Source organism: Balaenoptera ricei, chromosome 3 (genome assembly GCF_028023285.1).
Source record: "Balaenoptera ricei isolate mBalRic1 chromosome 3, mBalRic1.hap2, whole genome shotgun sequence".
Lineage (NCBI taxonomy): Eukaryota > Metazoa > Chordata > Mammalia > Artiodactyla > Balaenopteridae > Balaenoptera > Balaenoptera ricei.
Window position 1 is genome coordinate 128763920 of NC_082641.1, and position 19910 is coordinate 128783829.

Here is a 19910-nt window from a genome sequence, read left to right on the forward strand (position 1 = left end):
AGGCGCCATCATGGGGAGGGGCTGGACTGATGCCCCGAGTGTCAGGATGAACCCAGCCCCAGTCGTGAGAAGTGCCAGGGAGGTGAGGGTGGGCTCAACGCCAGAACTTTCCCCCAGAGAGCTGTCCAGAGCGGAGCCAGTCGGGTGTAGGGGGGCGTGGATGTGGACATTGGGCTGAATGACCAGCCAGGCCTTCTTTTCAAAGATCCTGCAATGATAGCAGCAGCCAAGCTGAGCGCTCGCCGTGTGCGTATATCACTCTGAGAAGAAGGCATAGTTATTATTCTTATTTTACAGATGAGAAAACTGAGATCCTGGACAGTTAAGCGACTGGCCCAAATTCACGCAGCTGGGAAACAGCCAGCCAGGCTGGCACTGAACCCATCCGTTTGTCTGCAGAGCCTGCATTCTTATCTGAGATCCAGCTGGCTTCTAGCTGTCTGGAGATGTGTGGTCCTAAAAGGATTAGGATACTAGGAGGCCCTGATGAGCAGACCGATGGGGGATAGCATCCTTATTTCCAGAGGCTTTGATATTTTCTTTCAAGGCTCCAACTGGCAGTCGTGAGATTTGCAGACCTTCCCCTTCTTGGGAAGCAGATTAGGAGACTCGCCTTGTCCACTTAAACTAAGTGGCCACAGCCCCTAAAGACATGTAAATCTAAAAGCAGCTCTGCCGGGCACTCCCCAGAAATTACAGACTCGCGTTTTGAAGAGACTGTCCCTAATTAAAGGAGGGTGCCACAGAGAGGGCTGTTACCTGAACAACCACTGCTCTCCTCCCACACAGCACAGCGCTTGAGGGTCCATTTTTCCTTCTCAGAGTCTGCAGGGTTGAAAGGACCTAGATCCGAAGACTTTCAAATTCCAGTTTTCAAACTTCAAATTGTATAATTGTGAAACTTTTTGTTCAAAAAGCTTGATTTGTGGAATGCCACCATCAAGCATTAGGCATGTGATGATCTTAAGTCCCACCATAGCCACCTGAGGTAGGTATATTATGATCCCCGTTTTACATATGCGGAAACTGAGTTGCACAAAAGAATCAGTTACTTTCCCAAGGTCATGCAGTTATTAAGTGGTGGAGATGGAATTTGAATCCAGATCTGCTCAAGTCCAGAGCGTGGCTGAATACCTCTGGCTGTAGGTGGAGGCTTGGTAGGTAAAACCATATGTTGAGCTGCCTTGGTTTGGCATCTGAGACTGTCCCCTCTGCCCTGTGGAGCCCTTGGGGAACCTGGCCAGCACCAGACAGCAGTTTGAAAAACTGGAAACAAGTCCAGTGTCCATCAACAGTTGAATGAATAACACGTTGTGGTATGGCCATGCAATGGAATACTACTCAGTGATAGGATGTGAGTACCTATCACTGATACCTCAATAACATGGGTGAATTTCAAAGTCACGGTGCTGAGTGGAAAAAGCCAGACAAAAATGAGTGCATTCTGTATGATTGTTATTTATATAAAAGTCTAGGAACTGCAAACTAATTGATAGTAGCAGAAAGCAGATGGTGGTTGCTTGAGGGGGGAGGGAGGGGTGGAAGGATTTCCAGGGGGCCTGGGGGGACTTTCCCAGGTGATAAATGTCATCACTCTCTTGATTGTGGTTATGGTTTCATGAGCCTGTATGTGTATCTTTAAAAATTACATATAGGCTTAAATTGTGTACAGTTTATTGAATGAAATTATACCTCATTAAAGCTGTTAAAAACAAAAACACTTAAAAGTCAAAAACCTGTACTTAACAGGAGGCAGGGACAGGAGATGACTTGCTCAAGCTCACTCAGAGCAGACGGGCTCCCTCTGCGGCCCACCCGGTCACGGTCACGGGCGATGGACCCTCTCCCGAGTTCGTGGGGGCTGTGTGGCTTCTCTCCAGCCCTGGGAATGTCAGCACTGGACACGGTAAGGCTTTGGCCACAGGGTGGGGTGGTCGACCCGAGGCCAAGGAGCCGGGAACAGTGAGCCCCAGGGGTGGCTCCAGGCTGCTGTACTCACACCAGGGACCTTTGACAAAAACATAACCCTGCTAAAAGGATCAGACCAGGTGATCTCCACCTCTGTGAGATTAACTCAACAAGGGCCTCCTGCACACCTACCACATGTCTGGGTCTGTCCTGGTCCGCTGGCTTCCAGGGACCAGATGAAGATGAATGACATGAACGCAAGGGCAGGACGCACAATAAATGCCCCCCAGATGGCAGCCATTACACATCCATCAAATATCCCCTCAGTGCCTGTTCTGTGCGCTGAGGGATTAGATACGTGGCCTGATTCTTGAGGACAGGAAAGACACGTGGACGAAAAGCTTTGCCTCAGCCCCGAAGCTAGTGGGATAAATGCCGTGAGGGCCAAGAGGAGAAATAAATTACTTCCAGTTGTGGAGAGGTTTCATGCAGGCTGTGGTATGAAAGGGAAGAAAAGGAATTTGTACACGGAGACAGGCAGAGATCATGCCATTTCGGGGCAGCATAAACAAACGCAAGGCATGTGGGAGACACAGGAGGCGCGGCTGGCTGCAGGGGGGGCTGGAAAGGCTGGGCAGGTGGGCTGGGGTCAGGTGCTGGGGAGAACACCTGGGTGACACGTGGACACATCTGCTCCCCCCGCTGCCACACCCTGCCGTGTGATCTCATTTGCTCCAGCTGCTTGGGGCCTTGGCCTCAGCTGGAAACCTGGATTCCGGCAGGGGGGAGGGGGTAAGAGAAGAGCCAAAGGAAAGGAACTCCTCCAATGACCACTCGGCCCAAGACACCAGTGTCTTTATCCTTGGGCATTCCCAGTGGGCCAGCCAGCCTGAACCAGGTCTCCTGGGAAGCTGTGAAAATGGAAAAACTCAAGTTTGTACTCCCGGCGCCCACAGAAACTGTCTTCAGTGTCTCCGTGGATGGTCAGAGCCAAAGGACACTGCCATCTTGTGGCCAAGGACCCTAGATACCATGAGGGCAAGGAGAGTCCCTGTGCCCCCAAGGGACCACAAAGGCAGAAATGGCCGAGACTTGTTTTAGTACTCTCATAATGGGGCCCAAATTATGCTAGCACACAGTTCAGAGTTGGCAAAGTCTTACGGAAGGCCCCTGAGGTACAGATATGGTGCGTTGTGCAGGTGAGGAAACTGCCTCTGGGAGAGATGAGGTGACTGGTCCGAGGTCACAGGTGGCCAAAGGCAGCGCTGGTCCCCAGTCACTGCCCAGTAGATGGTCAAAGCAGTGATTCTCAATGTGTGGTCCCCAAGACCTTTCAGAAGGAACACGAGGTCAAAACTATTCACACAAGATGCCTTTTTCTCTTTTTCTTACAATCATGCAGTGAAGTTTCCAGAATCTAAATGCTGTGCAATGACCTTATCTCACCTGATGGCTAATAGGATATATGCTTGTGTATTCTTGTGTTTCAAAAATTCCTGTTTTAATTTCTAATACGGCATAACCCACATAACCATAAGGTCTTTGAGATACCCAGTAATTTTTAAGAGTGTAAAATGGTGCTGGGATGAAACAGTTTGAGAGCTGCTGGCTTAAAGAAATATTTTTAAAAAATAAGTAAAGCTGTACAAACTAAAACATTCCCTTTGTTTTGATATAATTGCATCAACTCTGTAAGGCACTAACTCTTAGGCTGACTGGAATTCTAATTGCCATTTCTACAGATCTTTGATTAATTAAATACCCACAAAAAATGTACGTGAATAGAGAATGTTCACTGAGTGATTACTAACTGACAAGCACTATCTAAGCGACTTACATGAGTCCCCTCATTTAATCCCCACAACCACCATTTGCAGGAGATGCTGTTACCACATTTTATGCCTGTGGACACCAAGAGGTTACGTGGCCCAGCTGGGAGGTGTGGAGCTTGGACTCTATCCCAGGCAGTCTGTCTTCGCTGCCTCTTCCTGTTATTCTAACTGCCATACAATTTTACCTCCCTTAAATGCGATTCACTTGACAGACAAAAGTTTTTCACAATACGGAGTCTAAGAAAGTAGTGAAAAGAAAAAGGATCACCCACCTGACCCAACACCTTCACTTATAGATGAGGAAAAGTGAGGCCCAGAGAGGGGAAGTGACTTGCAAAAGCTCACACAGCAAAGACTCAGAATCCATCGGACCTCTTTCGCCCAGTTGGGAGCTCTTAGAACTCCAACCCAAGCAAGCACTGCAGTTATCTCCTTCAGAGCAACATGGGAGCAGCACAGCACAGCACAGCACATAAGCAAGTGACATCAAGACCAGGCAAGAGACAATATCTCCAGCAAAATCGACTTGACTTTATTGCAAGGAAGCTACAGAGGAGCAGGGCAAGTGAGGGTCTCCGCAGGAACTACCATCGCTGAGCAGGATTGTCAGGTTCTAGATCTGTCTGGAAGGCAGGAGCTGGCTCAGCATCCTGGAAGAGATGAGAAGTGAGGTGGAACACAGGTGCCATCTGCTGGGCACATGGAGACATTACAAAAGCAGTAAAGGTTCACTAAGAGGCAGTTGTACGGGGTGAGGTGGGAAACCCAGGTGCTGGAGCAGGACTAGAACCCCATGTCCAGCCCTGCACGCTGCTTCTACCAAGACTGCCTCTTGGCAGTCTTGACCAGAACCCATTGATCTTGCTAAGCCGATCACCGCCAAGGCCCTCTACTGGGGAACTCCCAGGGCTGCTGGGGCACCTTCCCTGTCCTGTTTCAACTTATACCAGGAGGGCAACAAAAAAAATCACGAGCAAACAAATCTGCCGAGAGCCAGACGATCAAGGAAACTTCAGAACCAATAAACATTCTATCTCTGGTTCCTGAACCTGGCTTCAAATCAGTCATTGGGCAGCCTCTTAAAACAAACTCAGAGACAGATGCTGCCTGGTGTGTGGGATAAAAGCTTACCTGATCAGTGATTCTCACCCAGTGCCGTGCATATGAATCTCCAGGAGCCTTTTCATACTACATATGGTTACTGACAGATGTGCAGATGAAATTATATGATGCCTGAATTTGCTGTGAATATGGGGGTGGAGAGAGCGGGCCATGGATGAAATGATGGCAATGACTTGATAATCGTTGGATCTGGGTGATGGGTACGTGGAGATTCATTTTACTACCCTACTTGCATAGGTTCGACACTTCCTATAATAAAAAAGCTAAAATTAATTAATTAAAACTACTATGAGAACTATCCAGCCATAGAAAGGAATGAAGTACTGATACATGCTAAGCCTGGGTGAATCCTGAAAACATTATGCTAAGTGAAAGAAGCCAGACACAAAAGGTCACATAACGTATGATTCCTTTTATATGAAATATCCAGAATAGGTGAGTCCAGGGGGCAGAAAGCGGATTAGTGGTTGCCAGGGGATGGAGAGAGGAGGCAGTGAGGACAGCCTAAATGGGTACAGGGAGTTTCTCTAGGGTGATGAAAAGTTTTGAAACTGGAGAGAGGTGGTGGATGTACAACACTGTGAATACACTAAAGGCCAATGAATGGTACACTTTAAAATGGTTAATTGCATGTTACGTGAATTTCATCTCAATAAAAAAAAAAAAAGAGCCTACTATGAGAAAAACACACATTAAGCTACACATGGTTTACAACAGGCAGGTATTGCTTTTTTAGTCAAACAAAATTCACATGCTCACGTCGGGAGTTTACAATTCAAAGTGTCTACACTGGGGCTCCCCCACGTGTGTAGCCAGCTGAGGAAGTTTTTTTCTCTTCCCTCCCTCCATCCCTCCTTGTCACAGAGACTTTTATAAACACAGTCTTACACGGAGGCCCAACATAAAACAGGGCTACTTGGGATACATGGAGGGGCCTAGGGTCCCACCCACCCACCCTCCCCAGAAAACCCTGGGGATGCAGGAACCACGTGATGAACACTGGTATGATGGAAACATTACCCTCCCTTTAAGGATCATCCTTCATATTCAGAGGGATTTCACAGTAACCTCCACAAGGCAGGAAAGCAGGGTAGAGGTTATAGCCCCATTTTACAGGAGGGAGGACTAAGTCTCAGGAATGAAAGAGAAGTGTCCAAAGTCAGAGTGTGAAATGAGGGCAGAGCTAAAAACTAGACTCCTAGAATACTGATTATTCATCCTGGGCTCATTCCTGAACATGGTTCATCCATGGGCAGAAAGGGGATGACGAAGACAGACACATCGGACAGCTCATGATTTGCACGTGATGTCACCAGATACACAGGACACTGCCACGGCTCAGATTCCAACGCACACCTTTAGGAAGGAGGCTGCAGCTGAAGGTCACTGCCGTGGCCCACCAGTCAGTTGTAGTTGGATGCCTGATTCTCAGCCTGCCCCTGGCACTCACCTGTGTGGGGCTTTGGTCAAGTCACTTCCCCTTTCCAGGCCTCATTTTTCTTAATTACAGTGAGAGCACTGACCGACATCAGGGATGTGGCGATTGCTGTAATACACGCATGGAAGGCACTACGGGGGCAGTGACTGCTAGGAGGGCTGTGGTGTGAAGGATTCTGAGACTGTGGCTAGGCACGGAGGGCAGGAATGCTGGATGGATGACTAAAGTCTGCCCTGGTTCCACAGTGAAGGGTGCCGGCACAGTGCCACTAACCTCCTTTCTGGATTATGTAAAATCAAAGGGAACATCCAGCTTAAACACGCTGCTGTTTTTTGTTTGTTTGTGTTGTGTTTTTCACCTTTAACAGCTTTATTGGGGGTGTAACTGACATGCTATACGTAGACATATTTTAAGTGCACAATGTGATAATCTGTAACTTATCAATTGAATACACCCACATACCCTCACCACACTCAAGAGAATGAACATTTCCAACCCCAAAGTCTCCTCCTGCCTCTCCTTGCCACCCCACATCATCAAGCAATCACGGATCTGCTTTGGTCGCTATAGGTTCGTTTGCATTTTTTAGAACTTTATATAAATGAAATCATACAGTATGTGAGATTCATTGAAGTTGTTGCATGGACAACAGTATTCAATCGTATGGCTATACCGCAATTTGTTTATCTATTCACCTAGTGATGGACGTTGGGTTGTTTCCAGCTTTTGGCTATTACAAGTAAAGCTGCTCTCAATATTTACAAGTCTTCATATGGACAGTGCTTTCCATTCCTCTTGGGTAAATACCTGGCAAAGGAATGGCTGGGTCATATGGTAGGTTTTAAGAAACTACCAGATTGACCACAGTATTGTTTTTGCACCAGTCTGGGCAGAGGGCATGCTCAGGAAGCTGACAACAGTTCCAAGTGGGGACAGAGGCCAAGGTGAACTAACTCACCTGGTCAGTGCACAGGACCACAAGGCTCAGGGCGTAGGTGTCACCTCTGATGGGACCGTTGAGTTATCAAAGCAAAAGACACACTGCTCAGGGCCATATGCTTAAACTTAAACCCTGCTGATCATGAAACGTACCCCGAAGTCATAGAGGGGACCCTGGGAGACATCACGTAGTGCTCTGTCTACTCACAGGGGGCTGGAAGGAGTCCCTGAGCTTGTGATTTGCATTCGGTAGACACATATTTTGTTGCAGTGTCGGGGCCTCACCCACCTGCCCACTTTGGTCCATCCTGCAGGCTGGGGGCCCAGGCCCTCGCTACTTGGGGCCGAGGTAGGAAACGGCCTTTCCTGTTTTCCCCAGGGTCTCCAGCAGAGTGTCCACGCTGTGCTCAGAGTCGACACAGACCTTCTTGTTGGGCAGGTCAATGTCAAATTGAACTCCTGCAGGAAGGGGGGTGAGGGGGGACAGAGACGTTCCCAGTCAGGCTCCTGAATTACTGACCACCACCCTTCCCCTCTCCTCTAGACCCAGGGTCGGCACACTTCTCCTAAAAAGGGCCAGAGAGCACATGTTTTAGGAACTGTGGGCTGCATAGTCTTCTGTATATTGTTTTTACAACCCTGTAAAAATGTAAAAACCATTGTCAGCTGTGCAAAAACAGGCTGTGGGCTGGATTGGGCCCAGGGGCTGTAGTTTGCCCATCCCTGCTCTAGATGGGGGCTTTAAAAATTTTTTTTTCTTAATTGCAAAAGTAATACAGACACACTTTTTTTTTTTTTTTGGCCGTGTCACGCGGCATGTGGGATCTTAATTTCCCTACCAGGGATTGAACCCGTGCCCCCTGCAGTGGAAGCACGGAGTCTTAACCACTGGACCGCCAGGGAAGTCCCCAGATACACCATTTAAAAAGAAAAAAGGCAAGCATTTCTAAATAAAATTTGAAACTGTAAGGCCCCTACTATTTCCTACCTCTAAGGATCACTGAACAATAGGGCCCCTATCCAGTGTTTCTCCCTGATGGACAAATGAAAAGTAATTCCCCAAAGTGGCATCATACTCTGTAAACAGGTCTTGCTATATGTCACTTTCCAATGTCCAGGATATCTTGCCATCTCAGTGCATACAGACTTACTTCATTCTTTTTTAACAGCTACACCATATCCCATAGTGTGGATGTACCATCCATCTTACTCAGTCCCCCTCTGAAGGACACTGAGGTTGCCTCCAATCTCTCACTATGATCACAACAATGTAAACATACTTGAACGTATCTTATAAAACTTGTGAAAATATTTCTATACCATGAATTCATAGAATGGAAATTGTGGGGCAACAGACTGGCACACTTTATTTTTTTCATTAGCATTTCGTGATGTATTTCGTTGAACATTAAGACTCCTATGCACAGGGACCCATAAGTCCTGACAACTGCTTTCTAGAATCCGAACCACTCTGATAAACAAAAGCCCTGGTGTGTTTAAAATTCAGATTGTTGGGCCCCATTCCAACATTTTGATTATGACCAGAATGGTTTGGTCTGAGAAGAGGAAGCCAGGTGGCAGAACCTTAGATTGAGGAAGTAAGTTCCAAAGAACCACTTCTACCCCATCACTGACCCATCTTTCCAACGTGACTCAGCAAAATCTTGTAAAGATCATGAGTTTTCCCCCCTTGAGTCCCATGGAACAGTTAAGGGCACATTCTCCCACTCATTTATAAATTCAGAGCATACAATGGCAATAGGCCTTTCAACGATATGTCCATTATCAACAGGTAGCATTCTCACTTTCAAAGTGAGAGGCCTCAAATTAGGTAACCAGCCGAGGCCTTATTCTAAGTGTTGGTGCCATCTCTTCCATACTTTGAGGGGAGCTGGCAAAGGAGCCCAGGTCTTCATTCACTAACTCCTAGAACCCGTTAGGTGGGTTTCGGTACAGGTAGGGAGGGAGAAGTGCCAAAGAACCTACACTCAGACCAGACGAGGAAAGCACTTGTTATCCTTTAACGCAGCGGTCCCCAACCTTTTTGGCACCAGGGACCGGTTTTATGCAAGAAAATTTTTCGGCCGCGGGGAGGGTGATGGGGGCGGGATGTCTCAGGCAGTAACGCAAGCAAGCGATGGGGAGCGGCAGATGAAGCTTCGCTCACTCGCCCGCCGCTCACCTCCTGCTCTGTGGGCTGGGGTGGGGAGGGGGTGGTGTCGGGGACCCCTGATTTAATGAATCTCCCACCATGTGGCTTCAAGCTACCAGGACACAAGCCCCACCCACATCCTTAAGCTCCTCAACTCTTCTGCTGAAGAATTTGGCCTTCAGGATGACAGGCTGCTTTGGGAGCCTCCCCTTCCCCAGAACTTTGCAGTAACCCCATCGCACCACATCAGTGACAGGAGCAGCTCCAGTCTTGTTCTTGGCAGCATTTGCCCGTGTCTGCTCACTGACCAAGGTCCACAATTTATCAAGGTTGATGGTTGGGCAGAAACTCTAGTTCCTCTTTAAGGGGTAATGCCTCATACCAACTTTCCCAAAGTATCCCGGGTGATATTTGTCAAAGTTGATCCTGTGGTGATGCATGCCACCAGCATTACCGCGGCCTCCCGGGTGCTTCCAGTGTTGGCTGATGCAGCCGTGGCCGTGGCTCAGGTGGCCCCTAAGTTTCCACGTCTTCCTTAGTCCGGATGGCATGTCGGCGGCCGAGATGAAAGAGGAAGGCCTCTGCAAAGTCTCGTGGGCTACTGAGCACAGGGGCCTAGCACACTTTAAATGTTCATAGATTTTGCAAAACTGCCCTCCTAAAGGGCTGTGCCCATTTGAAGCCCCTCGGTGGCATAGGGGAATAGGTACAAAAGGGTCTTCTTGAAACAACAGAGGGAGACTCCCAGGCCTGGCTTCACCACTGACTGGCTGGGTCCTGCCCACCACAGGCCTCAGGTTCCCCATCGGTACATGAAGGAGTTGGGGTCAGCCAGCCCGTGGGCTCTCCAGTTCAAGTATGCCACTGGACTGCGATTCCTCAGGCCCAGCACTGCTCATCTGTGGCCCCGACTAACTCAGAAAAGCCTTCTGACCCTTCTTAAGAGGCCACCCCAAGTGAGGACAGTAGTGAAAGAGGGAGAGATACCTGCCCAAGCTCAAAGGCAGATCCCCAGGCACCAGTGAAGGGGCCTGAAAAAGCACACGGCACGGGATTTAGTCCTAACCTCTGACTCTGTACCTAATGGATACCAGGGAGAGGGCAATGTATCCTGGCTGCGCTCCGGGTTTTGTCTTTTGGTTCAGAAGTGTCTCCCTCCTCTTTGGAGCAAATATTCTGGTGGCATCATAGAGCTGGAAGACACTCTGGCATCATCTGACCCAGTGGATTTCAAGCTGTGTTTCTGGCAGCCCAGGTCCCTGGACAGGTGTCCTGGAGCCAGCAAGAGCGAAAGCAGGCCCTCCCTCACTTCATGCAGAGCTGGTGCTTGTATAGAGGGGCTTGTGAGCAGAGTTACACTGTTAAAGCATCCACAGCAAAGCTAAGAGGCTGACTTTCCCATACTGTAGCTGGGGAAAGCCAGGCCCCGGGAGAGGAGGCCAAGGTCACATGGCAAGTCAGCAGCCAGGTTCTTTTCACTGTTTCAGATTCTTTTACAGTTCAGATTCCAGTTTACAGTCTAGAAACCAGCCATGGACTCACTGTGGGACACTGGGCAAGTCACTTCCCCTCCTGGGGCCTGGTGTCAACATCCCCATTCCACAGACGGAAAGTACAGCTCAGAGGACGGTGTTAAGTGCTAAGGAGATGACATCCACATGAAAGCCCTTTAACTGGGTGTTACTATTATCCAGGGTTTAGAGACTGCCCCAGCACTACCAGAACTCTGATCACAGCTCTGTCATTACTTCATGGAGCCCCAGGACCAGACCCCAGCCCTCTCTGGGCCTCAGTTTCCCCAGATGAGAATTGAGGGGACTGGAGGAGATTAATCGTTTTCTAAATACACCCAAAAGAGGTGCTTTAGGAGTTCTGCACAGGACTGATCCAAAGTTTATTTCTTAAAATGTTACAGCTTCTAAAAATCTTAATAGAAAATGACACTCAAATGTGTCACATAACAAAAGTTATCACACTGGAGATGAATGTGATTACCAACATACTAAGTAGTACTTCCAGGGCTCCACGTGGCCAAATCCCAGCTCTGCTACTACTGGCTGTGTGATCCCAACAGGTTACTTAACCTCTCTGAACTTCAGTTCCCTCCTGCTTGAAATGGAGATAGTCAAAGAAGCTACCTGAAACGGTCAGGGTGTGGGGCTTCCCTGGTGGTGCAGTGGTTAAGAATCCGTCTGCCAATGTAGGGGACACGCGTTCGAGCCCTGGTCCGGGAAGATCCCACATGCCGCGGAGCAACTAAGCCCGTGCGCCACAACTACTGAGCCTGCTCTCTAGAGTCCACGAGCCACAACTACTGAGCCCGCGTGCCACAACTACTGAAGCCCGAGCGCCTAGAGCCCATGCTATGCAACAAGAGAAGCCACTGCAATGAGAAGCCCATGCACCGCAACGAAGAGTAGCCCCCGCTCACCACAACTAGGGAAAGCCGGCGCGCAGCAACGAAGACTCAACGCAGCCAAAGATAAATAAATAAATAAAAGAAATTAAAAAAAAAAAAAAAAAAAGAAATGGTCAGGGTGAGGATTAAATGATGTGATCCATGGAAGCCACGAAGCAGAGTACTGGACATATGCTAAGTACTCAATACGTTTTGGTGTTACTGTTATCAGCTTAAACTCAAGCTTCTCCTGCTCCACGCCTACATGCATTTAATATTAAGTGTAACAGTCTCCCCACCCCCATCCGAGGGCCCCACACTCACCTCCCAGCTTGTTGAGGACCCGAGTGACTGCATTAGAGCAGCCTTCACAGGTCATGTCCACGGAGAACTCGTGCTTCTGAAACAAAGGGGACCATAAGCCAAGTCCTGCAGAGGGGCCCCAGCGGCCCCATGCCCCACTAGCATGCAGACCCACTCGGGGGCCAAGACACAGGGCAGAGAGAAAGGCAAGATCCGGCTTTCATCAGACTCCCCAGTAGCCTGTTTCTGAGCCCCACTCTCTTAAACTGTACAGTAACTAAGGGTTTCTATATTTCACAGGTGGTTGTGTTAAAGGAGAGAATCCCTTGAAACCCTTTAGCAGCGTCTGGGACACGCGAGAAGAATCACCTGGGAAGGTAGTTTAAGATGTTGGTCTCTAGTCTCACCTTCAAAATCCTGATTCTTCAGCTATGGGGTTGTCTCAGGATCACTAATAACTCTAATATGGGTGGGCCCCACGCTCTGAGCAGTGCTGATCTGGTGGTCTTAATTATGCATTAAAAGATCACTCTCTGCATTAGACTCACCTGGCAGCTTACAAAAACTATAGGTTCCAAGGGGAGAAAGTGGGAGGTGGCGAGCGTGGGATGAACTGGGAGATTGGGATTGACATATGTACACTAATATGTATAAAATGGATAACCAATAAGAACCTGCTGTATAAAAACAAACAAACAAACAAAAACTATAGGTTCTGGTCAGCAAGCCAGAGGGCTGAGGCATCTATTATGGTCAATAAGCTTCCCTGGTGACTCTGAAATACGGAGACCACTGCTGCCATCCAAGTGCTTCAGAGGCAGCACCTGAATCCTGGGAAGGGAGAGAATTTGCCTGGGCTCCCAGTGAGCTGAAGTTGGGCCAGTAAGGGAACCCAGGCTCCTGAACTCTCCATGAGGGCTCAACATTCTACAGTCTCCAGGATATCTAACAAACCAAGGGCCTGAAGGCAAGCTCCCAGAAGATGAGGCTTTGTTCAGTTCACTGCTGCATCCCCAATACTTGGAACAGTGAGTGCCTGGCACAGAGTAGGGGCTTAACACATTTTGCTGAGTGAACAGATGATTGACACAGCTGGTTGAACAACCCTGGGTCCTTCCTTTGCTTTCAAACAAAGGTTACTTATACCAATACTTCCTTTATTTTAAATCTCTGGAAATGAGACCTGGCTTCAGATCCCAGCTCTGGCACTTAGTAGCTGTGTGGCCATGAGTAAGTTACTTAACTCCTTTGTGCCTTGGTTTCTATATCTGCAAAATGGGGATGAAAGTCCCTCTCCAGGCTGGTGAATGGGATGAACACAAGATTTTAAGTGTGGTAGCCAGCATGCAAGATGGCCCAGTGATCTCTGCCTCCTGGTATTTATGCCCTTGAGTAGTCCTATCCCACAGTGTCTCAGGGTTGGCCTGTAGGTGTCCAGTAGAATATGGCTGAAGTGACGTTAGGTGACCTCGGAGGCTAACGCATAAAAGACACTGTGGTTTCTGCCTTACTCTCTCTGGGATCCTTCACTCTGGAGGAAGCTGGCTGCCATGTCCTAAGGACCCTCTGGCAACCCTATGGAGAGGTGCACATGGTGAGGAGCTGAGCCCTCCGGCCAGCAGCCGTGTGAGGGAGCCAGCTTGGAAGCAGATCCTCCTTCAGAGGACCACAGCCCCGGACAACATCTTCACTGCAGCTTCCATGAGAGACCCTGAGCCAGAAATACCAGCTAAACTGCTTCCAGATTCCTGACTCTCAGAAACTATAAGTTAATATTTGTTGTCTCAAACCACTAAGTTTGGGGGGTAATTAGTCAGAAGCAATAGTTAATTCATATGTTAGGTAAAGAGATTGGAGCCTAGTAGTAGGTTCCACTGGGGTAAAAAGTTGGCTATCGGGGGAATTCCCTGGTGGTCCAGTGGTTAGGACTCTGTGCCCTCACTGCTGAGAGCCCAGGCTCAATCCCTGGCCGGGGAACTAAGGGGAACTAAAATGCCACAAGCCGCTCGGCATGGCCAAAAAAATTTTTGAAAAAGTTAGCTATCGGATTATTAGTATTACTTTGTTCCACTTCCGTTTTTTCTGTCCCTTTAAAAAACTATGGCTACGTTTTCCATGGAGCTTTTCAAATCTATTATCTCAATTGGAATTCTGGGCACAGCACTGTATCTTGCTGGAAGACCTCAGGCAAAATCCCTGCCCTTAGGGGCCCCAGTCCCCTTATCTATACCAAAAGGGCATTAGCCAATTCAGTTTCCTCAGCCTCAGTGCACAGAAGAATCACAGGGGTACTTGGTGACTGGGCAGCTCTGCAGGCAGCTGCCTCAGTGAGCTCTGTAGCTCTGGGTGGGCCCTGTGACTCTCCATTTTTAACCCACTGAGGAGAAACAGAGGGGTAAGACCACACACCTGAGAAACATCGGTCTAAATGGCTTCTCAGGCTCTTTCCAAGTCTCAAACCACCTTTGGGTCTGGCTTATCATCATGCCGTCCAGGGGAAACTGAGGCCAAGAGTTAAGCAGTTTGATTTTTCGGTGCTGAATTACATAACCATCATTACAAAGATCATGACACAACCAGGAGACCACTATTTTATTGAGGCCAAATCAGCAAAACCTGGCTTAAAGAAAATGGTTAGTCTTTCTTTTTTACTAAACACCTCTGATCCCTTCAGCTCGTTTTGTGACTATTCGACAACCACCACAGCAAATTCTGGAAATAAGGATTTCTAGTGAGGATTCCATAATCTTGTCTTTAATGGGTGGTTCTCAGAACAATGGTATCAGCATCACCCAGGAGCTTGCCAGACTGCAGACTCTCAGGTCCCACCCCACGCCTCCTGAATCAGAATCCTTTTTTCTCTTTTTTTTTTCCAGAATCCTCATTTTTAACAAGACACCCAGTGCATTCCTGCCCACATTATAGTTTGAGATGCTGCTCTAGCACACAAACTGGCAGACTACAGCTTGCCTGCCACCTGGTTTTATAAAGTTTTACTGGAACACAGCTAAGCTCATTCATTTACTTTCACACTAGAATGGCAGAGTTGAGGAGTTATAACAGACCACATGGTTCATGGAGCCTTAGGTATTCACTATCTCGCCCTTTAAGAAAAAGTTTGCTGACTCCTGCTCTAGAATAACTGGTAATCAAGATTCATCAGTGGTTGGTACCTGTACACCCATCCAAAGCTTTAATGGGTTTGTAAGACCAACATAAAACCCAAATCTATTGAGTGCCCACTATATGAAATGCTCTTTATATAGTATCTCAGTCCTTACCCAGCCTGGAAAGGGAGCTAGTCACCGTACTAAGGAGAAAACTTGAGGTTCCAGGGGTTAACTAAGCCACCCACAGTCCTGTGGTGGGTATGCGCTGAGGCTGGGATGTGAACCCAGGCTTTCCTGGCTCCAGGGACACCTTGCTGGTTCTGGACCAGCAAATGGGGCTGCCACCCCCCATAATGATGACTCTTAGCAGGAGACCTGAGTTGGGGACACCTTGTGAAGGAGCCCAAGTTTTTGCTGCCCGAGGACCTGAAGTCAACACATCTCTAAAGCTTTCTGTTGTTGGCTACAGAGAGCGGGTCTCCTTCCATCCTGCACAGTACAGAGGTCAGAAGCCAGCAGACGGCTTCTGTTGGGCAATCGTTACCATTCAGTCCTCTCCTCCTCCACCTCTGAGTTGCAAAAGTAAATGTGGGGTTGTGGAAAGTCTCCTTCCTGCGCAGAGTAATCCTGTCTTTACAGAGAATCCCTAGGCTGGCCCCACCACCGAATGCTCGACTTTGCACAGTCCCAACCCCTCAGAGCCTCTGCTCGGTCACCTACAAAACGGGTCCTGCAACGTAGAGGAAAAACCCCAGTCATCTGTGCAATGCTTTAACAGAATCTCAGAACTGGAAGGGTGGGAATGGAACGGGGTCATAACTATCCAGAGACGAAATGGTTTCTCAAATATCCGGAGCATTCAGTTTTTGAACACCCTGATGGTTGGGAATTTACTATTATTAGAGTGCCTACTATGTGCCAGACACTGTCCATGCATGTCGTTTAATCATCACAACACCATGAAGTAGGCATTATTATTATCCCTTCTTGACAGATGAGGTTAGGTCACTCACTCAGAGTGACACAGCTAGTGAATAGCAGGGCCTAGACCTACCCAAGCCTAAACTTTTAGCCACTGTGGTCCTTGTTAACATAGGGTTGAAACCTGCCTGCCTATAGTTCTACCGATTTGTCCTAGGTCTACACAAGACCTACCATTTCTTCGGGACTATGTCAGTGGCTGAGCTACGTATTTTACTGGCATTTTTCCAGTTACTGCTAATGACAGCCCTGTGAGGTCAGTTTTTACCCCATTTTACACTGAGGAAATCAAGGCACAAAGAGATAAAACAGCTTGCCTGAGGTCACGCAGCTGGCAAGGGGGGTGGGGTAGGGCACAGATTTTTCAAAGAGGTTTCTGAGATTTCAAGTGTTTTGTTCGAGAAACCTCTCAGGTGACACATTAATCCCTTTCCAGTTTTGGTGTGAGTCTCCTTCAGCTGTTCATCTCGTGGTATACGGCCAAGTGCCCTCTTCATTCGGATCATCCACTCTGGTGGGTCTTTTGTTCGTCAAAATTCCCAGAAGTGAACATAGAATAGAGCCATCCTCAAGCTGGCCTTTCCCTCACTGCCATCCCCCACAAAAGGCCGGTAGCCTCCGCCATCCCAGTCCCAGAGTGATTAATGCTGTCCTCTGACATTGCCACAGGCAGATTTGCTCAACTGGGAGGACTGATTCTGTCAGGTTCTTTGTCCACACTTTGTGTTGTCTGAGGATTTGTCTCAAGGCACCTGGCAAGACCCAAGGGAAATGACACCTGAGATGTTTGTGGCCTGGCCCAGGGGGCCTCTGGCTCACCTGTCAGCTGCCCAAAGCTAGGCTGCTAAGACACAGGGCATCTGTGGGACACCTCTGGGTAACCACTTGGTGCAAGGCCAGAAAACCAGGCACCCTGGGGGAAAGTGCTAAACACCACGACTCCAGCCAGTAGCCCCGGGATGCAACTGGAATCAGAGCTTCCTCCCAAGCCGGTATGACTACTTTTGTTGGACATGTATCATGTGGTGAGGTCAGGAGAGACTGGGCCCCTGAAGATAAGGGGCTTAATCCTGGCTGCACCCATCTCCCAACACCACCTTGAATAAATTACTGGGATTTTAATGTTTGTTTGTTTGTTTTTATCTGCAAAAGGCCTTAATCTTTTACCTAAAAAATGAGGCCATGAGTCTTATCATGTATATTGGATGATAAGACTGAGTGAGCGGCTCATCCCGCCCCAGACTCTGCCACTGAGCAACTGGCGACTTTGGGAAGGTCCCTGAACCTCTTTGGAGCTCACAGGTTCAGGTTCATAAAGTGACCTGTAGGAAAGGTTAAAAGCACTGTCTCCATTCAGTGTGGCCCAGCGATGACCTGAAACTCAGACACAGTGGGCAGAGGAAGGGAAGACAAACATGGATCTCTGAACTCCTGCCCTGTCCAGGAGGTAACAGTCACCCCAAGCCCCTCTCTCAGGCCAGCTCCGCAGGAAGGGGCATCCACGTGGGAGATGCAGGGACTAGCCATCCCAGTTCCGGATCGCCACCGACTCCCTGTGTGACCTCCAGCGGCTCTCTGCCCCTCGCTGGGTCTCAGTTTCCCCTTCTTTGCAGGGAAGCTTTAGGCTTGTAATCGCTTGGAGGCCTTGCAGCTTCGATGTTCTGAAGCCTGACTGCCAGATAAAACTCCCTTGGGATCCGATTTTCGGGAGGGTCGCAGAAGCTGAAGGCTGGGTGGGGAGGGGTGAGAAGAGGGGCGACAGCTCCGGCCACGGCCTGAGCCCTTCAAGACGGACCTCTGGCCAAAAGGCGGTGCAGCCGAGGCGCAAACCGGAGGCCGCGGGTCTGCGCGGGGCGGGGACGGCGCGACAACTTACCGGCATGACTGAGGAGCTGGCTGCAGGGACGGCGGCGGCGGCGGCGCTGCTTCCCCCGGCTCTGAGCGCGGACGCCAGTGCGCTTCCGGGTGTGCACGCGGGCGGGGCCGCCCTCTGGCCCCGGCCCCGCCCACTCCGGTCCCGCGGGCTGGCAGCTGCCTGAAGACCGTAGGCCTCCCCGCCTCCTTCCGGCCGGGACGGGGCCACTGGAGCCCCGCCACGACGACTCCAGGCGGTGGGCGGGATATTAGGCGAGCCTGCCTCGCTTGTTAGCCATTTTTAGAACTCCTGCTCCGCGTCAGCCTTGTATTAGGGGGCTGGGAATACTGGGCCCCCCCCGCTGTGAACAGGACAAACTCCACCCCCCACCCCCCCATCCCTCCCTCCCTAGAGGGACAATCTCAGTTACTCCCTCAGTCAGTATTTGTTGAGTGCCAACCATGGGCGGGCACTGTGCTAGTAGGCATCCAAGATGCAGTAGGGGAAAAGACACAGCCTAGCAGGGAACCAGGGAAGCAGGCGATGATAATGCAAGATAATGCAAGTATTAAAGGAACTGTGTCTTTGGAGCGAAGAAAGGATCTCTAACTCAGACTGGAGAGGGTGGGGCGGTTCGTGAAGAGAGGAGGCTTCCAGAGGAGGAAGTCTTCGTTCATCTGAAGATGGAAGATGGGCCAATTGGGAAGGAAAGAGACAGAACAGCATGTAAAAGTTGAAAGACATTAGAGGGCATGCCTTGGGAGGCAGAGATATTCAGACTGAGGGGCAGGCACGGAGAGAGATGGAGAAACGAAGCTGCAAAGACAGGAGACCCACAGATGCTCTAGGACACTTACAAAGAGGTGTACCAAGACCCAGAATTTCAGACACACACACGCGTGCACACACACACACACACACGCACAGTACCAGGCTGGTTCTGTCCTTGTAATATCCAAGGGGCTCCCTCCAAGTTAATAGCTTCAAAGATCTCTCATTACTAGAACTGCTTGGAGAGCTTAATAAAAACTCAGATTTCTAGTCCTTTCATTAGATACACTGTCCCTTAATTTCCAGGTGTATTTGTAGTCTGCGTCCTCCTTCTGGTTTGGGGAACCACGTTGAGGAAAACTATAGTCTTTTTTTTTTTTTTGGCCAAGCAGTGCGGCATGCAGGATCTTAGTTCCAGGGATCAAACCCGTGCCCCCTGCAGTGGAAGCGCAGATTCTTAACCACTGGACGGCCAGGGAAGTCCCAAACTATAGTCTTAACACATACATGAAACCTTTTTGAGAAAGTGTGCTGATTGTTGATTTATTGTCTCTTACCTCCAATTCATCCTTTTTTTTTAAAGAGCTCATTCATGTAATTTTATTTTTTTTTAATTTTATTTTTTATACAGCAGTTTCTTATTAGTTATCTATTTTATATATATTAGTGTGTATACTGGTTCAACTGTACCATTTTTCTAGGTTCCACATATATGCGTTAATATATATTTGTTTTTCTCTTTCTGACTTACTTCACTCTGTATGACAGTCTCTAGATCCATCCACATCTCTACAAATGACCCAATCTCGTTTCTTTTTATGGCTGGGTAATATTCCATTGTATATGTGTACCACATCTTCTTTATCCATTCATCTGTCGATGGGCATTTAGGTTGCTTCCATGACCTGGCTATTGTAAATAGTGCTGAAATGAACTTTGGGGTGCATGTGTCTTTTTGTCCAATTCATCCTTTTTGACTGCTTGTGAAAATCTGGACCCATTAAACATTGTTTTTTCATTGCCTGATGGCAGGATGTTAAGCTTTGCCGGTAAAGGCTCTGGAGAGACACTAGAGGAGAAAAGCTTTTCCTTTCTGATTCC

At 48.7% G+C, this 19910-nt stretch overlaps 1 protein-coding gene and 1 pseudogene across 3 annotated transcripts; both read right to left on the reverse strand.

The window, feature by feature from the left end:
- Positions 1 to 4251: 4251 nt before the first annotated feature.
- ATOX1 (antioxidant 1 copper chaperone) lies at positions 4252 to 18222 on the reverse strand. Of its 3 annotated transcripts, none has more exons than XM_059917547.1 (4): positions 18060 to 18222; positions 12114 to 12186; positions 7529 to 7698; positions 4252 to 4390 (listed from the first exon to the last, which is right to left on the reverse strand). In XM_059917547.1, the coding sequence occupies exons 1-3, from the start codon at positions 18063 to 18065 to the stop codon at positions 7574 to 7576; spliced, it is 204 nt and encodes a 67-aa protein (XP_059773530.1). In that variant the 5' UTR covers positions 18066 to 18222; the 3' UTR covers positions 4252 to 4390; positions 7529 to 7573. The 3 variants fall into 3 exon arrangements, with proteins under 3 accessions (XP_059773530.1, XP_059773528.1, XP_059773529.1); XM_059917545.1 differs by having other exon boundaries at positions 12114 to 12189; XM_059917546.1 differs by lacking the exon at positions 4252 to 4390 and adding an exon at positions 4401 to 5111 and having other exon boundaries at positions 12114 to 12189.
- LOC132362658 (large ribosomal subunit protein uL15-like) lies at positions 9499 to 12106 on the reverse strand (annotated as a pseudogene).
- Positions 18223 to 19910: the final 1688 nt, after the last annotated feature.

Coding starts and splice junctions, on each gene's coding strand:
- ATOX1 (XM_059917545.1), bottom strand. Junction 7,699..12,113: donor GGTCCTCAACAAGCTGGGAG/GTGAGTGTGGGG, acceptor CCCTTCCTGCAG/GAGTTCAATTTGACATTGAC.